Below are 14763 nucleotides of genomic sequence, written 5' to 3'. Positions count from 1 at the left end.
CTGTTTTTAGATGTGCTGGGTTATCTGAGACACCCACATAAGACTGACAGGTCTGACGCAGAGAGAGGACGGATGGCAGTTGGGGCCGAGTGGAAGAGAGCATCTGAAATGACACTAAATGGCTGTGTTTAGGGAACTGACGCTCTTGCAAAGTACCAAATCTGCAGGTACCATTGCGATAGTGTCCTACCTGAGTATTACTTGCAGGTAAAAGCAAGGGGAATCCAGCTTGTGTGGGGGCAGAATCTGCCTGTTGCGTTCTGTGCTCCACGTGCTCCTCTTCAGCCTTGTCATGCGTGTCGCTGCATAGCACACTTATCATATGTCTGTAGGATTCTTGCACTATTTATAAATGTTATAAAAATTCTCCATCTCTGTGTAACCGATACCCATCTGGAAGTAATTTGCAAATGATTGAAACAGCAATGGTCAGAGTCAGCAAGGAGCAGACCACCAAGGGTTTTGCCGCAGCAGTTAATGAAGTGTATTCTCCAGAAAATGTTAACGTAAATACGCTGCAACCCTGAACTTGATATGGAAACTAAAAATCCTTGAAGAACTTGGCCACGGTTTTCTAACCACACCTTGAAGTATTTATAGAAAGCTAGAAGAGGGAAATACAGTTAGATAATGTAGTGGTTTTAGAAAGCAGAAGCCATTTTCCAATGTGAATTTTTAACCAGAAGAGCCAGGTTGTGTTATGTTTTAATGCTCTTCTAAACGGATGCAGTTTCTTCTAATATTTTAATTTAGCTGAAGTAGTCTGAAGGATTTTAACTGTATGATTTCTGTTCACTCCATTTGCCAATGATTTGCTGGATGAATCAAAAAGACGCTGTTTCGTCAAGAAAGGCAAATAAAAATTATTCTTGACCAATTTTCTGGTCTGCCTTCAGAAACTCAAACCACTCAAATAAAGCAAAAGTCCCCTCAACTTAATGACCTTTTAACTGTGTTTTGATTTCCACTCTTAAGCCTTTAAAATGTTGTCAGCTTATTTACCCTGCCCTGATGGGTAAGGTTTCAATGGCAAGATTTGGGCTATCTGGCTGCTTCTCTATGTTGGAGTTGGTGGTGAAGGCAGAGGGCAGCAAGCTGTGACACAAGCATGTGTTGTCTGAAAGGAAGCACCGGTCCCCTCCCAGCCAGTCAGCTGCACACCAGGACTCTGACCTTCTCCAACAAGGCTTAGGGAGGATGCTCAATGACTGTTGGGGTTTTGTAGACCGTATCAGCAGTACTGCAAGTAAAAGAATTGCTCTTTAAGGAAACGAGAGACTACAGTGCTGGATTACCTTCCTGCTGTATGCTGATGCCAGTCTGTTGTGTTTCTGGGTTATGTTCAGTCTCTCTTCTTTGACATTGCCCTCAGATATATGTATTTTTTTCATGAGTCAAGGCCAGGCTTTTTATTAAGGTTCTTATTTGCTAGCTGGTGAAAATGGTTAGGGAAATGAAGTAATAAAAGAAAGGTTTAGATTACTGAGTTTTTCTCTTTTCTGAAAGACAATGCTAATCTGCTTTTTGAGAGGTAAATAAACAGCAAGCAAGAGACAGCACGTGTGCAACTGCAGTTTTTCAGGAAAAGAACAGTACAACTGAGAATTTGCTTGACTAATTATATCCGTGCTGATTACAGCATTAAGAGATCTACTTAAACACCTCAAACCCTTCTCCCCCTGTCAGCCAGAGTCTCTGATCATGGGTTTTAATTGACAAAGTATGTTTTAAGAACATAAGGATTAATTAAAATGCATACTGGCAGTGTAGATGATGTGGTTTTGCCATAAGGTTGTAATCAGGAAGTATCTGCAAGGGAAATGTCTAGAGTTAGTTTTCCTCTGCAGCTGAAGATGACCACCTGGCTGAAATGTCACAGCTGCTTGCTTTTGTAGTATCTATTTCAGTGTGTAATTTAGATGGTCCCCTTCCTTCTAATTTCTGCATTGGCACCAAGTTGTATTATCCTTGGGGAGCGAGGGGGAGTGTCTGTCTTTTTTTTATTACTTAGGTGATATGAATAAAGTATGTCTTGGAGTTCTGCCAAGGCCACCAAGGCTGAATTGTTAGTTTGGGATGCAGGGTCTTTCCTCACCTGGCTGCAAAGCATTTGGTGGAAGGAGGGTTTCTGTCCTTCACTGCTAGGGCTTTGAAAATAGTATTTTCAAGGTAGAATACAAATATTGATGAGATAGTACAATTCCTCTCCCTTTCATAAGTATGAGTAGTCCCAGGATTTGTAGAGGGAAGCTGGAGATCAAAGGGCTTGTTTTATGTAGAAAAGGTAAGGATGAATCTTTGTAAGAAGTGGTCCTGATGCCCTGCGATTGCTGACATGTAACCGAGGCTGTAGTTAAACATTCTCTTGTGAAACTAGCTGGTAAGATAGGAAATCTTACCGCCCTCTATCTGTCCATTCAGCCCCACCAGTAGAGCCCAAGGAACAAGCCAAAAGCTCTCTTCAGCTGCTCTGTTATAAAGGCAGCCTCTGTAGACGTCTTTTGTTGGTATTTCAGAAATAGCCAGCTGACGGGTTGGAAGCTGATGAGCGCTCTTCCTCCATCTGCCAGTTTTGAATATTTGAACAGCTGGAGGAGGTAATTTCCTCAGTTGCTCCAGCCTGAATTCCAAGAGGTAAAGTTCCAATGAAGAAAATGCAAGGTGTAGGTTTCACATGTGGTAGCAAGTTAAGTGCCTAAGCTTCGACTTGACCAGCTAGCATACATTAGAAACGTTTGCTGCCTTGTGTGCGCTGAAGCTTTAGAAAGTGCATCAACATGTTGTAACTTGCACCTTCAAATTCTAGTCAAGACAAACCTTTAGGCAAAGACTCCCAAGTAGAATTAACCGCAGTCAGCTAAGATATTTTTAAACATCACCTACTGCACTAGATGCTAAATGATGTTTAAAAACATGCTGGCCAACTTGTGTTTAATTAATGTTTTCTTATCTATGCAACTCCTAAAACTCCTTGATTCTGGATGGGTTGCAATCTTGCTGATACAAGAATAAAGTTCCTGTAGCTTAGAAGGTTCTTGCTGTGCTTCACCATTGCATATTTTTCCTGTTTGTGGGGACGGATGCTAGTAGGTTGAGTAAATTCCATTATTTTTGGAAGATGAGGAAGTTTCTTTCCAGTTTTTGTTTTGACATGTTAATTTGCAAAAGTTGGTATGGTTGTGTATAAGGATCCCAAGACTGGTTATTCTGCTGCAAGTACTTTTAGGTGGAAGCAAAACTTTTACCTTAGCTGCTGTCTTTGAGTTTCAATGTTCAGCATTATTTTCACATGTGTGTGCACACAGAAGCTGGCTTAGGTAAATGCCCTGGAGGCTGAACTTTGTGGTATTACGCTTCAAGACCTGTCTTACGAGCCTGAATTTATTACGCCGCCTGAGCTGCCAGGTTGGGGCTGTCTGAACATATAGACCAGATAAGAAACTTCTGGAGGCTGAGCAGTAGCCTCAGAAACTCTTGCGCTGGGTTTCTCCAGGTAGAGTAACCCAAACAGTGCTTGTATCATGCAGTCAACCTCCTCTTTTTTGTTTCATGAATTGGAGTGTGGGACAAAAAGTGTTTATAGGCGAGAGAGCGGGCAGCTAGCTTCAGGCTCGGGCCTCAAGAGTAGTTGCAAAAGCCTTAGTTATTCAGACAAAAAAACCCAGAAAACCTCCAAATCCTATATGTTAGAGGTATATGTGTTATACCTGTACTCTGAAAAAAGTAACTTAGTGCTTTCTGTCATCATAGTGTCTTGGTATGACACTGTATGTTACCATAAGAAGACGCTGTGAAAAATGAAGTTACTCTTTTGCCACTTTTCCTCCACTCCTCTTGGGTGGTTGTATTTTGGTATATTTTTGTGAGTACTGAGGTACTCTTGCCTAATGAGCATTGGCCAATTTTATCCTGGAACCGAAGCAGTGTCTAGTACTCAGGTAAAGTTCTTTTCCTGCCCTTCTTATAGAAAAGTAAAATTCCAGATAATTCTGATAACATATCTACTTGCTTTTTTCACCTGGCAGAAAGTTAACAGTTGACCAAAATGTGAAACAAAGATAATATTGAAAAGTACTCTCGTTTCTCTGAGGTCATACGTTTCGAAGGTATCTATAAAACCTGGGTCTTGTATTTACCCAGTGTGTATCTGAAGTGCTTAGAAAACTGGTAACGGAGACTTAATTACCAAGTATATGTAGATTTAATCCTCTTTGTATATTGCAGTGTCACTTGTTATATGCATGGTCATTCAAAAGATCCCATGCCTGGAAAGCCAGTAAATGCCAGGACAAGAGACAGCCTGTACAGGTTGAAGCAAATTTGAGGACTTACTATTTCAACAGTCATTTTTTCACCCTTTCATGTCTAAACACCAACATATTTCATGATCTTGGAAACCTTCTGAGCATCCAAGTAGCATTATCTGCTAAAAGCATAAATCTGTAGTCAATTCAGTTGTTGCATCCCAATTGATCAAAATGGAGCTTAGTTACTTTCATCCTTGTGTCTCTGCTTTACAGACTTGGTAAGTGAAATGTATTTAGCGCTAGGAGGGACAGTGGTGATGCTGGAAGAGCTGTCAGTTCAGTGTAGCAGACCACCTGCTGATCTGCAGGGGCAGCAGAGATCCCGTCTGTCTCGCGTGTTGCTCTGTTCTGGCCTGTGATGAAGTTGGTATCAAATCCACAGAGCCTTCTTTGAGTGTTGGAAACCTCTGAACTGGAGCTGTCAACCACAAATCCCCTCCCCTGCTTTTTCAGCAGCTGGCCCACCACTTCGGAAGTTGTTCCCAGAGTACAGCTAAGTGTTTCTGATGTCTCAGCATCCACGGAGAGAAGGAGAAGTTTACTATTAGACATGGCTTTCTCAAGGTTCAGGAAGAAGGAATAAAGTCCTGAAAACCACCCAGCTCCCTGCTACTCTGCCACAGAAGTATTTAAGTTTGGGCATTATGATGAGGAAGGTGGAATATTTGTCTTGGGTAGCTCCTTCTTGAGTAAACACGGTGGTGTCTGCAGTGCTTGCTATTTGCGCAGTGAGAAATTGGAGTGAGAGAGAAATCCAGAGCGGCAGAACCTGGATCACCATATGCAGGCTCACCTGAATGCCTTGAGATAGCTTTCAAGGGAAAGGCCCAGCTGGCCTGTGGCAGAGCTAACGAAAGTTATCATGACACAGTGCAATTAGGGAGATGAAGGTGTGTTTTATAAAACGTATTCTGCTTTTCTCTTTGGAGGTAAGAGCAATCAAAGTTGCTTACTGCAACAACTTGTCATTACTGCTCAAGAATAGTTGTTGCCAAACTTTCAAGATAATCAGTTTAGTTTACCTGGACATTTTAAATCTTATATCAGCAGTGCATTTTGAGAACAAGCTATTACCTTGAAGTTCATTGTGACTTTGAGAAAGCTGTAAATGCTAGAAAGGGAGGTCTGGGGATTAGAATTGCCTACTTGGCTGCATGGAGCTGGTGCAGTTTCAATGCTGGTTGTAGTTACAGACTTACTTTTTTACCCTGATGTGTTTGGCTTACATAATCTTGATTTTATAAATAGTGGTGGAGGTGGTATAATACTGAGACTCTTGCAAGAAAAGGAGAAGGGGGCAAATGGGATTTCCATTAGCAGCAGCAGAATAAAGTATCCATTTAGTTATGTTAAATTGGCGTGGAAGAATCTGTAGGTTATTGATTGGCTTCACAGCCAGGCAGCAGGCTGCAGCTGACAGAAGTCCCAGAGGGGCTGTTTGCTAATCACAGATAAGCAAAGCTAAGTTTAGTCTGGTGATACAGCTTCCATTTACCAGCCCGTCCCCTTCTGCAGCTGCCCAGCTTGGGTAGGAGCTGCCTGTACATACAACAAATAAATGGTAGCACGTAATTATGCGTCATCAGTTAAGAAAACCGAATTCTGTTCTGAAATGGCTGCTTTTATGGAATTGGTGGAACCTGAAGCTCTTCCCTTAAAGTTTTTCAAATCTAATTCGTAATACCCAGCAAATGTGTCTGTAAGGCATTTTCAAAGGTTATTGTCCCTGCCCATGGCAGGGTGGTTGGAATTAGTTGATCTTAAAGGTCCCTTCCAACTCAAAGCATTCTATGATTCTGTGATTTCTGTTGAGGGATACCATGAAGCAAAATTCAAGTTGGTGTGCAAAGCACAAAGAACCCTGAAAAAGTTGATATTAAGGTATGTAGGTGATGGAATAGTTTGGTGGAAATCAACAAAAAGTAAAGAAATTGCAAAAGGGCATATGGGGAAGCAGTGGGGTATTTTCCAATGGAATGAAAATGGATAGAAGATGGAGATTTAAAAGGAGATGGTGAGTGAACACAGAGGGACTGTGGAAGGTTTAGCCTTGACCAGATCTTGAATTGGGAGTCTTTAGTCTTACTAGAAAGCAGCTAATGTAGAAATAAAAATAATAAATCCAGTGATTTATTATGACGCATCAGGATTGCAGTCTGTTAGTATTTGCATTTTCAGTGTGGAAGTAATATTACAGTTGATCCATGGAGAAAGTAGCCGATGTATTGTTAGCACAAAGGAGAGGGATAGCTGGGGTTAGGAGGATCCCACAATACCACCAATGGGGGGGGAAAAAAAACTGGAAAAGCACCTGCTGCCCATGTCTCTATGTGTGTGTGCACAAGATCCACAGAATCACAAAAGGAGACCTTAGGTTCACCAGCATCTGGGATACAAGACAAGCAGAGGCGTTTCCAAGAGGTTTGTATTGCATCCTGTCAATATGAGAGGGATGGTTTTAATTGTTACAGACAAAAATGTATCCCTGGGACATCCTCCCTGATTCTGGAGCGAGACCAGCGATTAACTTGGCTTGGTTATCATGCAGCTAGGTTGCCAGACTCATAATTGCAGAAGTTTTAATTTCCCAAAAGAGAGAAAACAGTCTTTGCTGCATTCAGAAGAGTTTCAGTGCAAGAAGCTATGCTTGCTGTGTACTATGGGAATGAGATACTATGGAAGATTTATTCCCCAGCCAGATTGTATCCTGATTTCTGTAATACCAACAATGTGTCCTCTACGTCTGGAGATCATTTACTGTGTCATTTGAAATAATGATTAGAGGGTATTGCTCACCTACCATATATGGATGAAGAGCAGAGTTGTTTTGTCCTCTGTTTTTCCTGATCTGTCGTTCTGCTATGCTGAAATTTGTTATCTCTTTGAATTTGTCTAGATTTGCAGAAATGTTGTCCCATTGAAACACTCGAATTTTTTTTTTTTTAAGTAAAAATAGACGACTATAATTTTCAATACTAGGCAATTACTAGAGGGTTGCCAACCTAGATGAAAGGTATCTAATGTGGTCACACATTACTACTGGGATTCTAGTGCAGAAACCTCCAAGGTGTAACTTGGGTGCACTGATTTGAGGATACCTGCAGTCCTGGGCAGAGTTTCCAAACAAGGGAAGTAAGAAAGAGAGCAAATTAAGTTTCTGGGGCCTATAAGGTAGCAGGGCATTTAACAATAATCTATTCAATTAAGTCTTCACTGTTTTTGTGTATGAATCTGCCTTTTGGAGGAAGAGCTCTTTCCTAACGTGGTAATGCATCTTGACTCAGTAGTGATAGATGGAATTCCAGGTGAGGTCTCAGAGGCTGTATCCGCTCAAGCAGGAGGGAAGGATGTAGTGTTAGCTCTCAGTAGCATAAATGTAGAGCCATGTTCAGGTGCCACTTGAAGTGTGGAGTTGTCCCTCCATGGGTGGTCCCAAGCTGGTTAGTGAGTCTCCTACAAGGAGATAAAAGTTGCATCCTTTCTATTGTGCTAGAGTTTGAGGCCTGGTAAAGCTCTGATTTTTCTTTAGCCCGTTTACTCTGTGTGTGTATGAGGAGGAGGGGAGAGAGAGAGAGAAAGAGAGGTGCTTTTTAAATGTTTCATTGTTTTGAAGTATTAAATTTCAAAATCTGAATGTGGTTATTTGTGAGACACACTGAAGGGAGATAATATGTAGAAAACTTAACTGCATGATTTCAGTGGCATATTATTTTATATACTGTACATGTGCTTTATTATATATTACAAATTTTTCATTTCTCTCTTTAAGACAAACTTGGTTATGTAAGGAGAAATCTTAACCGTCTTCTCAGCTGCTGCATGCTGCAACAGAGGGAAGTGTATTAAGAGCCATGTATGATACATTGGTCTTTGCCTGCTGGAGAGCTGTAGCTGAAACTTCCTAATGAGCAACCGTGCTCCCCAAGGCTAGAACGTGAATGATAAATGTATATTTGGCAAACTGATTAGTAAAGCCTTTGCACACTTGGCTAGTTGTATCCTGTTTCCTGGAAGGGTGCCAGGTGGAGGAGGAACGGAAATGTAATGGATTGCAGGTTGTTCTTTTTCTGTTGGTTGGTTGCAAAAAGGCTGAATAAACACGAGTTGCCTTGAGGTAGGCAAAATCTTGCTGTTTGAAGTCACGCAAGCCTTGCTCTGGCTCAACTGTATTTTGTTTCCAGTGCTCTGTAGGTTGTATTAGTGACATTCAGTGAGGCTATTACATTGGATTTGGCTTCTTAAAACCAAGTCATAATCCTCAGCCTCTTAAGGGGAAAGAAGAAGTTACAGCAGATATGAACTTTGTGAAGTTCAACTGGTCAAGTGCAAGGTCCTGTGCGTGGGACGGGGCAATGCCAAGCACAAATACAGGCTGGATGGAGAATGGATTGAGAGAAGCCCTGAGGAGAAGGACTTGTGAGTGCTGGTGGATGAGAAGCTCCACAAGGGCTGGCACTGTGCGCTTGCAGCCCAGTAAGCCAGCCGTATCCTGGGTTGCACCAAAAGAAGCATGGCCAGCAGGTTGAGGGAGTTGATTCTGCCCCTTTACTCAGCTCTGCTGAGATCCCCACCTGGAGTACTGTGTCCAGCTCTGGGCCCCAACATATGAAGGACATGGACCTGTTGGATTGAGTCCAGAAGAGGACCGTGAAGATAATCATAGGGATGGAGCACCTCGGAGAGAGTTGGGGTTAATATTCAGCCTGGAGAAGAGAAGGCTCTGAGGTGTCCTTATAGTCACTTTTCAGTACCTAAAAGGGGGGCCTACAGGAAAGCTGGAGGGGGACTTTTTACAGGGGCACTTAGTGATAGGACAAGGGATGTAATGGCTTGAAACTGAAAGAGGGTAGATTTAGATTAGATTCTTTACTATAAAGGTGGTGGGGCACTGGAAGGGGTTGCCCAGAGAAGTTGTGGATGCCCCATCCCTGGAAGCGTCCAGGGTCAGGCTGCATGGGAATTTGAGCAGCCTGGTGTGATCAAAGCTGTCCATGGCCGTGGTAGGGGGGTTGGGACCTGAACCATTCTATAATTCTGTGTCTGACAAACTACACACCAGGCCATTTAATGGGGAACCTTGGCAGTGCTTTCAGCCAGATCTACCGTTAACAAGGCTGCAGCTTTTTGATACGTGTGATAGGGATCACCATCAACTAGCATTCGAGTGTCAAAATAGTTCAGAGCTATAGCCTCAGTTAAATTTATCTTGATTTAAGCATTTCTATTTTGATGCTTTGAACACTTTTTAAGATAAACCTGTGTTTTGCAGATCCCTGGCTCTCTGGTGTGGAGACCCAGCATGTTTCATCGATGTTTCTTTCTGTTTACAGTGAACTTTTTATGAAATTATTAAAAAGAAAGCCATTGAAATATTGCAAACCTCCCTTCATGTCCACCTAGATAAATTTAATAGTGTTGATTTGGGCAGCTACTGGCAACAAAATCAGTCTTAGGGGAGTGTTTAGCTGCCATCTGAAATTTTTTCATTCATGTTAAAAATTAAAAGTATTTGAGAACTCACGACATCTCCAAAATCCCGAGGTTATTTGCAAATAGGAGATTTCAAGAATTAAGTATACTTTGCTTTTCTATTTTTCTTCTGGTTTTAGAGTTGTTTGGTTATACGCAAGCCATGCAGACAAATGTTTTCCAGCAGTAAGAAGTTGTGTTATTGTTTAAAAAAACAAACAATAAAACAAACCAGAAGAAGCTGAGATTTAAACACACTTGCAATGATAGCTATTGCGATGGGAGTGTGCCTGCGAATACAAGGACCAGATACCAAGGTCTATTTTAGCAAATGATAGTAACACAGTTTTCTAAAATTGAGTAATATCTGCTGCTGTCACCTTCCTGTTCATGAGAAACAGCCCTTTTCTGCCTTTTTTTTTTTTAAATAAAACCATTACCTTTGAGAAATGGATTTGATAAACATAACTAGTATGCTCTCTGTCAGACAACATTTTATCAGGTCATTAATTCTGCTGCAAGCAGATTATGTAGGCATCAAATGCTTTGGATAATCTCTCTTACATAGTTAGAGACCAAGATAAAAATGTCATAACGTTGCTATGTGTTGGCAAGCTGCAGATGATGCTCTTATTTCCTTCATTTCCCTCTTTGAAATAATATTTTTCCCTCGTGTATCTGGCTTGCCTCACAGTGCCCTGTAATGGCAGAGCAGGGTTTTGAAAGTCTGTAACCTTTGTTAAAGCACATGGAGTGTTTTTTTTTTTTTTTAATTAACATTTACTGTGTTGTACATAGTACTTCAACCAGATGATTTAATTGTGTGTACAACCTTCTCCAACGTTGCTTTTATTCAGCTTGGATATAAAACCGATACTGAAAGCAAATACTTTGTCTGAAAGGATGGCATCTTTTGGCAGCTGTAGGTTACCAGGTGTTTTGCATTATTGTCATTTTGCCCTTAATAAAATACCTCATGTCACAACTATTAGCAGCTCAACAAAGGTTGGACCACACAGGGTCTGCTGGTCAGGACAGAGGTAAAAAGGTTGAAGAAAAAAAAAGGAACGGGGGAAGGGAGAATTGAGCTATTTGAAAGCAGCTGTTTTGGCTGCTGTTTCTGCTTTCCTGCCTTGTCTTCTGTAGCGTCTCCTGTATTTATTGCTTTTAATATCATGGTGGTTTTCACAATTTGCTTTGTGTTAGTGTCTGGCAGTCCGAGTCTGAAACTGGCTGCGTCTTGAGAGCAAGAGCACAGCTGAGGATCCTGTTCCCTTTCTTCCTCCCACAAAACAGTTTTCTTTCCTGAAAAGTTTGTCCAAATAGCTGGCCAAAAAGATGAAAGATGACCAAGATTGGATCTTGGTAATGTCAGCAGGCATCCTGTCAATTGTCAGCACTGTGAACATACCGCCTGCTTGTGAGTGTCATCTTCACATTTGGGATTCTCATAGAAACTTTTCCCTGCCTTGTGCTAGCATCCAGCTATTTTTACTTAATGGTGTAGTTTCCTACTGTGTAGATTAAAAACACACGGGGACCAGAGTATGATTTTCAGCAGAGCAGTGCTGAAAGCCAAGGGATCACATTAATAATTCCTTAATAAATGCACTTTGCACACCTAGTACCATAATAAGATTCTTTATCATTCTGGGGTTTGTTTTTTCTAGCTTATTTGCAAAAGTGTGTCCAAGAGGCCAGTACTGTGTTCTCATTGTTAAAGATGTGCAGTGACTGAAGTAACTGATGGAGGCTTGGAAGATCATGAATAAGGCATAATCTGATGCAAAATGTATAATTGCCTGCAATATTTGAGATATTACTGATTTTCTTTGTTAGATGATTGTACAAGTACTGTATTTTGCGACTGAAATTATTATTACAATTTTTTTCCAGGCGACTGGCTGGCAATGACCTTTCTTTTATCCATCCAAAGGCCTTGTCTGGGTTGAAAGAACTCAAAGTTCTGTAAGTAATCGGGTTTTAGAGCTTCATAGCTAGCTGTATGCTTTCTTAGTGCACTGCCAGCCTGTTTACTGGTAGGCTGGATGAAAATTTTTCCCCTTTCTCTGCTGCTCACTGCCCTCCAAATGATAGCTCTCTTTTTTTTGTTTTTTTTGTAAAGCATGCTGTAAGTGGTGATGATAAACAGTGGTGAACTTGACTAAATGGTAATTGTGTTTAATTAGAACACTTACTTGCTTCTGAAGTGTATTGTATAGCAGCAGAAGAAAAAACCCTATAAAGCTTTTTTGTTTTCTCCACCCACTCAGCTTACTCAGTCAGGTGCCTTGACATTATCAGGTCGTATTAGTACTTAGAGATGTAAAAAGATCTTTGACCTTTGAATCATCCCCTACTGGTGATAGAAATAATTTCTATAGTTTGCTTCTTTAGGTGAAAATGGCTTGCTCTTAGAAAAAACAAGTTTAATTAAAAGAAGTTGGAATTGTGTGCCTTTTTTTCCATGGCCTGTTTTCCTTTCTGAGATAAGAATATTAATTTCAACTGTTCTTCTGTAGCTAAGGATAAAAAGAGCTTTCTGTTTGAGGGTTTAAAAACCTGTATCCAGAAATTGTAGCATTTATGCTAATGAAAATATTTCTGATTGCTCGTAGGGTAATAGATAGTTAATTAAACAAATATTTTTAAAATGTGGTGGAAAAGGACCCTGTGATTGTAAAGAAAGAAGCATGAACAGACAGTGTAGGCAGGGTACAGATTAGGAAACAGCCCATCTGCAGTACTGTATGTGATCATGTTTTGTAAATTGAGTGGAGACTGTCAACGGTCTCAAAGGTCTCGTGGTTGGGCTTCTTAACACTGGAGGTGCCTGAAATTCTAGCAGTTCTTAAACAATTTGGGGCTTGTATACTAATTAACATTTAACTTACTTATCCAACTGTATTTTACTCTGCTGTGTGTCCTAAAATCTAGTAATATTTTACAAAGCGTGAATTCTCAAGTTAGTTATATTCTCTTTATAAAAGAACTCATCATGCGATAACATGTTGTCCCATAAGAGAAATTCTTAAAAAACCCCAACCCCCAGTATAACTTAATTCAGCTTGGCTCTAGTTTCCTTCTTTGTCTTTTTAATGTTATGCCCAGAGGTGCTTTGTTGTGAACACACTTTGTAAATTAAGTTGTTAATGCATTGTGTATTGATGCGGCTTTAAGAAAAATTAGAGGTTTGTGTATTTTGTAGCATGGATACATTGATTTCACAAGAAAATAATAAAATATCGTTCATCGTAGCAATTTGTACTAGTGTGAAGTTGTCAACCTGTTCAGTGAGTTCCCAGGGGAATTTCAGCATGTTATGTCAGAGGCTTGTTCTCTGCAAATTAATGCAGCTAATTTATTAAGTTGTAAATAAAGCTGAAACAGACCCTTTTCTTGTTTCATCGCTGCCTTTGGGTATCTGGTCTTGATAATTGTACATACTTTCATGTGCACTAGAAATATGTGAAACCATAACAGGACCATGGGCTCTTCTGTCACCCTTTTTGTTGATAAAGATTATTGTCAAATTTCACTTTGCTAACACAGTGGATTTTTTTCAGAACCTTGCAGAACAATCAGCTGAAGACTGTACCTAATGAGGCCATCAGAGGATTAAGTGGTTTACAGTCCTTGTAAGTTTTCTTACTTTGCTTTTATTATTTTCCTCTCCAAAAGTTCCACTTTCAGTCGTTTTGGGGACTTTTGCTTCATTCTGTAGAGTTCTGAAATATAATCATGTATATGTAATAGCATACCTGGGCTTTCTGATATCGCAGTTCCAACCAGAGCAAAGTTTCCCAAGTGAAGTTCATAAAGAATTCTATTTGTCATCTTTGGTAGGGTGACCCAAATGCAAACTCTTTCAAAACCTAAATGCAGGTACAAGATAGCTGTATAAATGCGGTGGTGGTGGAGTTACAACATTTATCATCCTTCTTGCATGTCCTAAGGTGTTTAAGCAGTTTTAAAATGTTGTGCAAAAATGAATCATGCCCAAGTCTTTTGTATCCAGAGGAGGTAAACAGATTTCTGGGAAGGAGTATTGCTTGAGACGTGCATAGTATTGGTTTTACTGGAAGATGTTGAAATCACAGACAGTTATGAACACCTCAGCCATTATTGCTGGTTGCTCATGAGATATTTCGTATGTGCTTATACCATCTCATGGCTTATTATGTTTTATAAAACCTCTTAATCAGACCTTAATAGTTAGTTACAGCTCTCTAGGTGGTAGATCCTTATCACTGTGCTGAGGAGGTGGAGTGGAGAAGGGCTTCCAAATTTTCCCTCTAGTCTGCTTATCTGCAGGGAGAAGGTGTAGATTAGCTATTCAGTCTGTGCCAAAATTCAGGTTTCTGGCCTAAGATCCTGTTTCTTCAACTGTTGCATCTGATTATGGAATAGTTTGGCAGAAATAAAAAATTAGTTTTGCAAAAGAGCTTTGCAGACTCTTGTGCAACTTTGCAGAGGTGCTTTCTGCATTCCCTAAACTTGGATCTTGGCCATTACCTTCACATAGTTGCTCGAATATTCCCGCCTTTTCCATCTGAAGAAAGCACAACAAAAGCAGCATGGGGGCAGAATGAGATTGTCTGTGGATGATCCTGCTGGGGACAGGGTGTCTGCGCAGGACAGGGATGTGCCACCTTCCAGGGCAGCCATGGATCTGCTGCTGCTGGGCTGCTTCCCAGCGAGGATCTCCTGCACACGGTGGTGAGCGTGGGAAGCATGCAGCTCCTAGCAGGAAAGAGCAGTGGGTTTTGATGCCGCAAGCTGGCATGAACTCATCCAGGTTTTTGAATCCAAGAGTAGGACAGATGCACGTTTCCATTTGCAAATTTAATGTCCACGTTACCTGCTTGGTTTAGTGTGCACGTAAGAAGAGGGAATGCCTTGGTCTGAGGGCCACATTCTGCTTTGTTCAAATACTGTGCATTGTAATAAGAATCTTTCAAATTACATGATGTGAATAACCCTTTAG

General features: G+C 40.8%; 1 protein-coding gene across 1 annotated transcript in view; it reads left to right on the top strand.

Annotated features, from left to right (window-relative positions):
* The window catches only part of LGR4 (leucine rich repeat containing G protein-coupled receptor 4), a 78502-nt gene that overhangs the window by 37642 nt on the left and 26097 nt on the right, over positions 1-14763 (top strand). Inside the window, exons 3-4 of the mRNA XM_069857466.1 lie at positions 11673-11744; positions 13343-13414. Coding sequence (XP_069713567.1) covers positions 11673-11744; positions 13343-13414 — 144 coding nt within the window. The remainder of the gene's footprint in view (positions 1-11672; positions 11745-13342; positions 13415-14763) is intronic.

This window comes from Phaenicophaeus curvirostris, chromosome 5, assembly GCF_032191515.1.
Source record: "Phaenicophaeus curvirostris isolate KB17595 chromosome 5, BPBGC_Pcur_1.0, whole genome shotgun sequence".
Taxonomy (NCBI): domain Eukaryota; kingdom Metazoa; phylum Chordata; class Aves; order Cuculiformes; family Cuculidae; genus Phaenicophaeus; species Phaenicophaeus curvirostris.
Note: the sequence above shows the minus strand (reverse complement) of the source record. Positions and strands in the feature narration are given on the sequence as shown.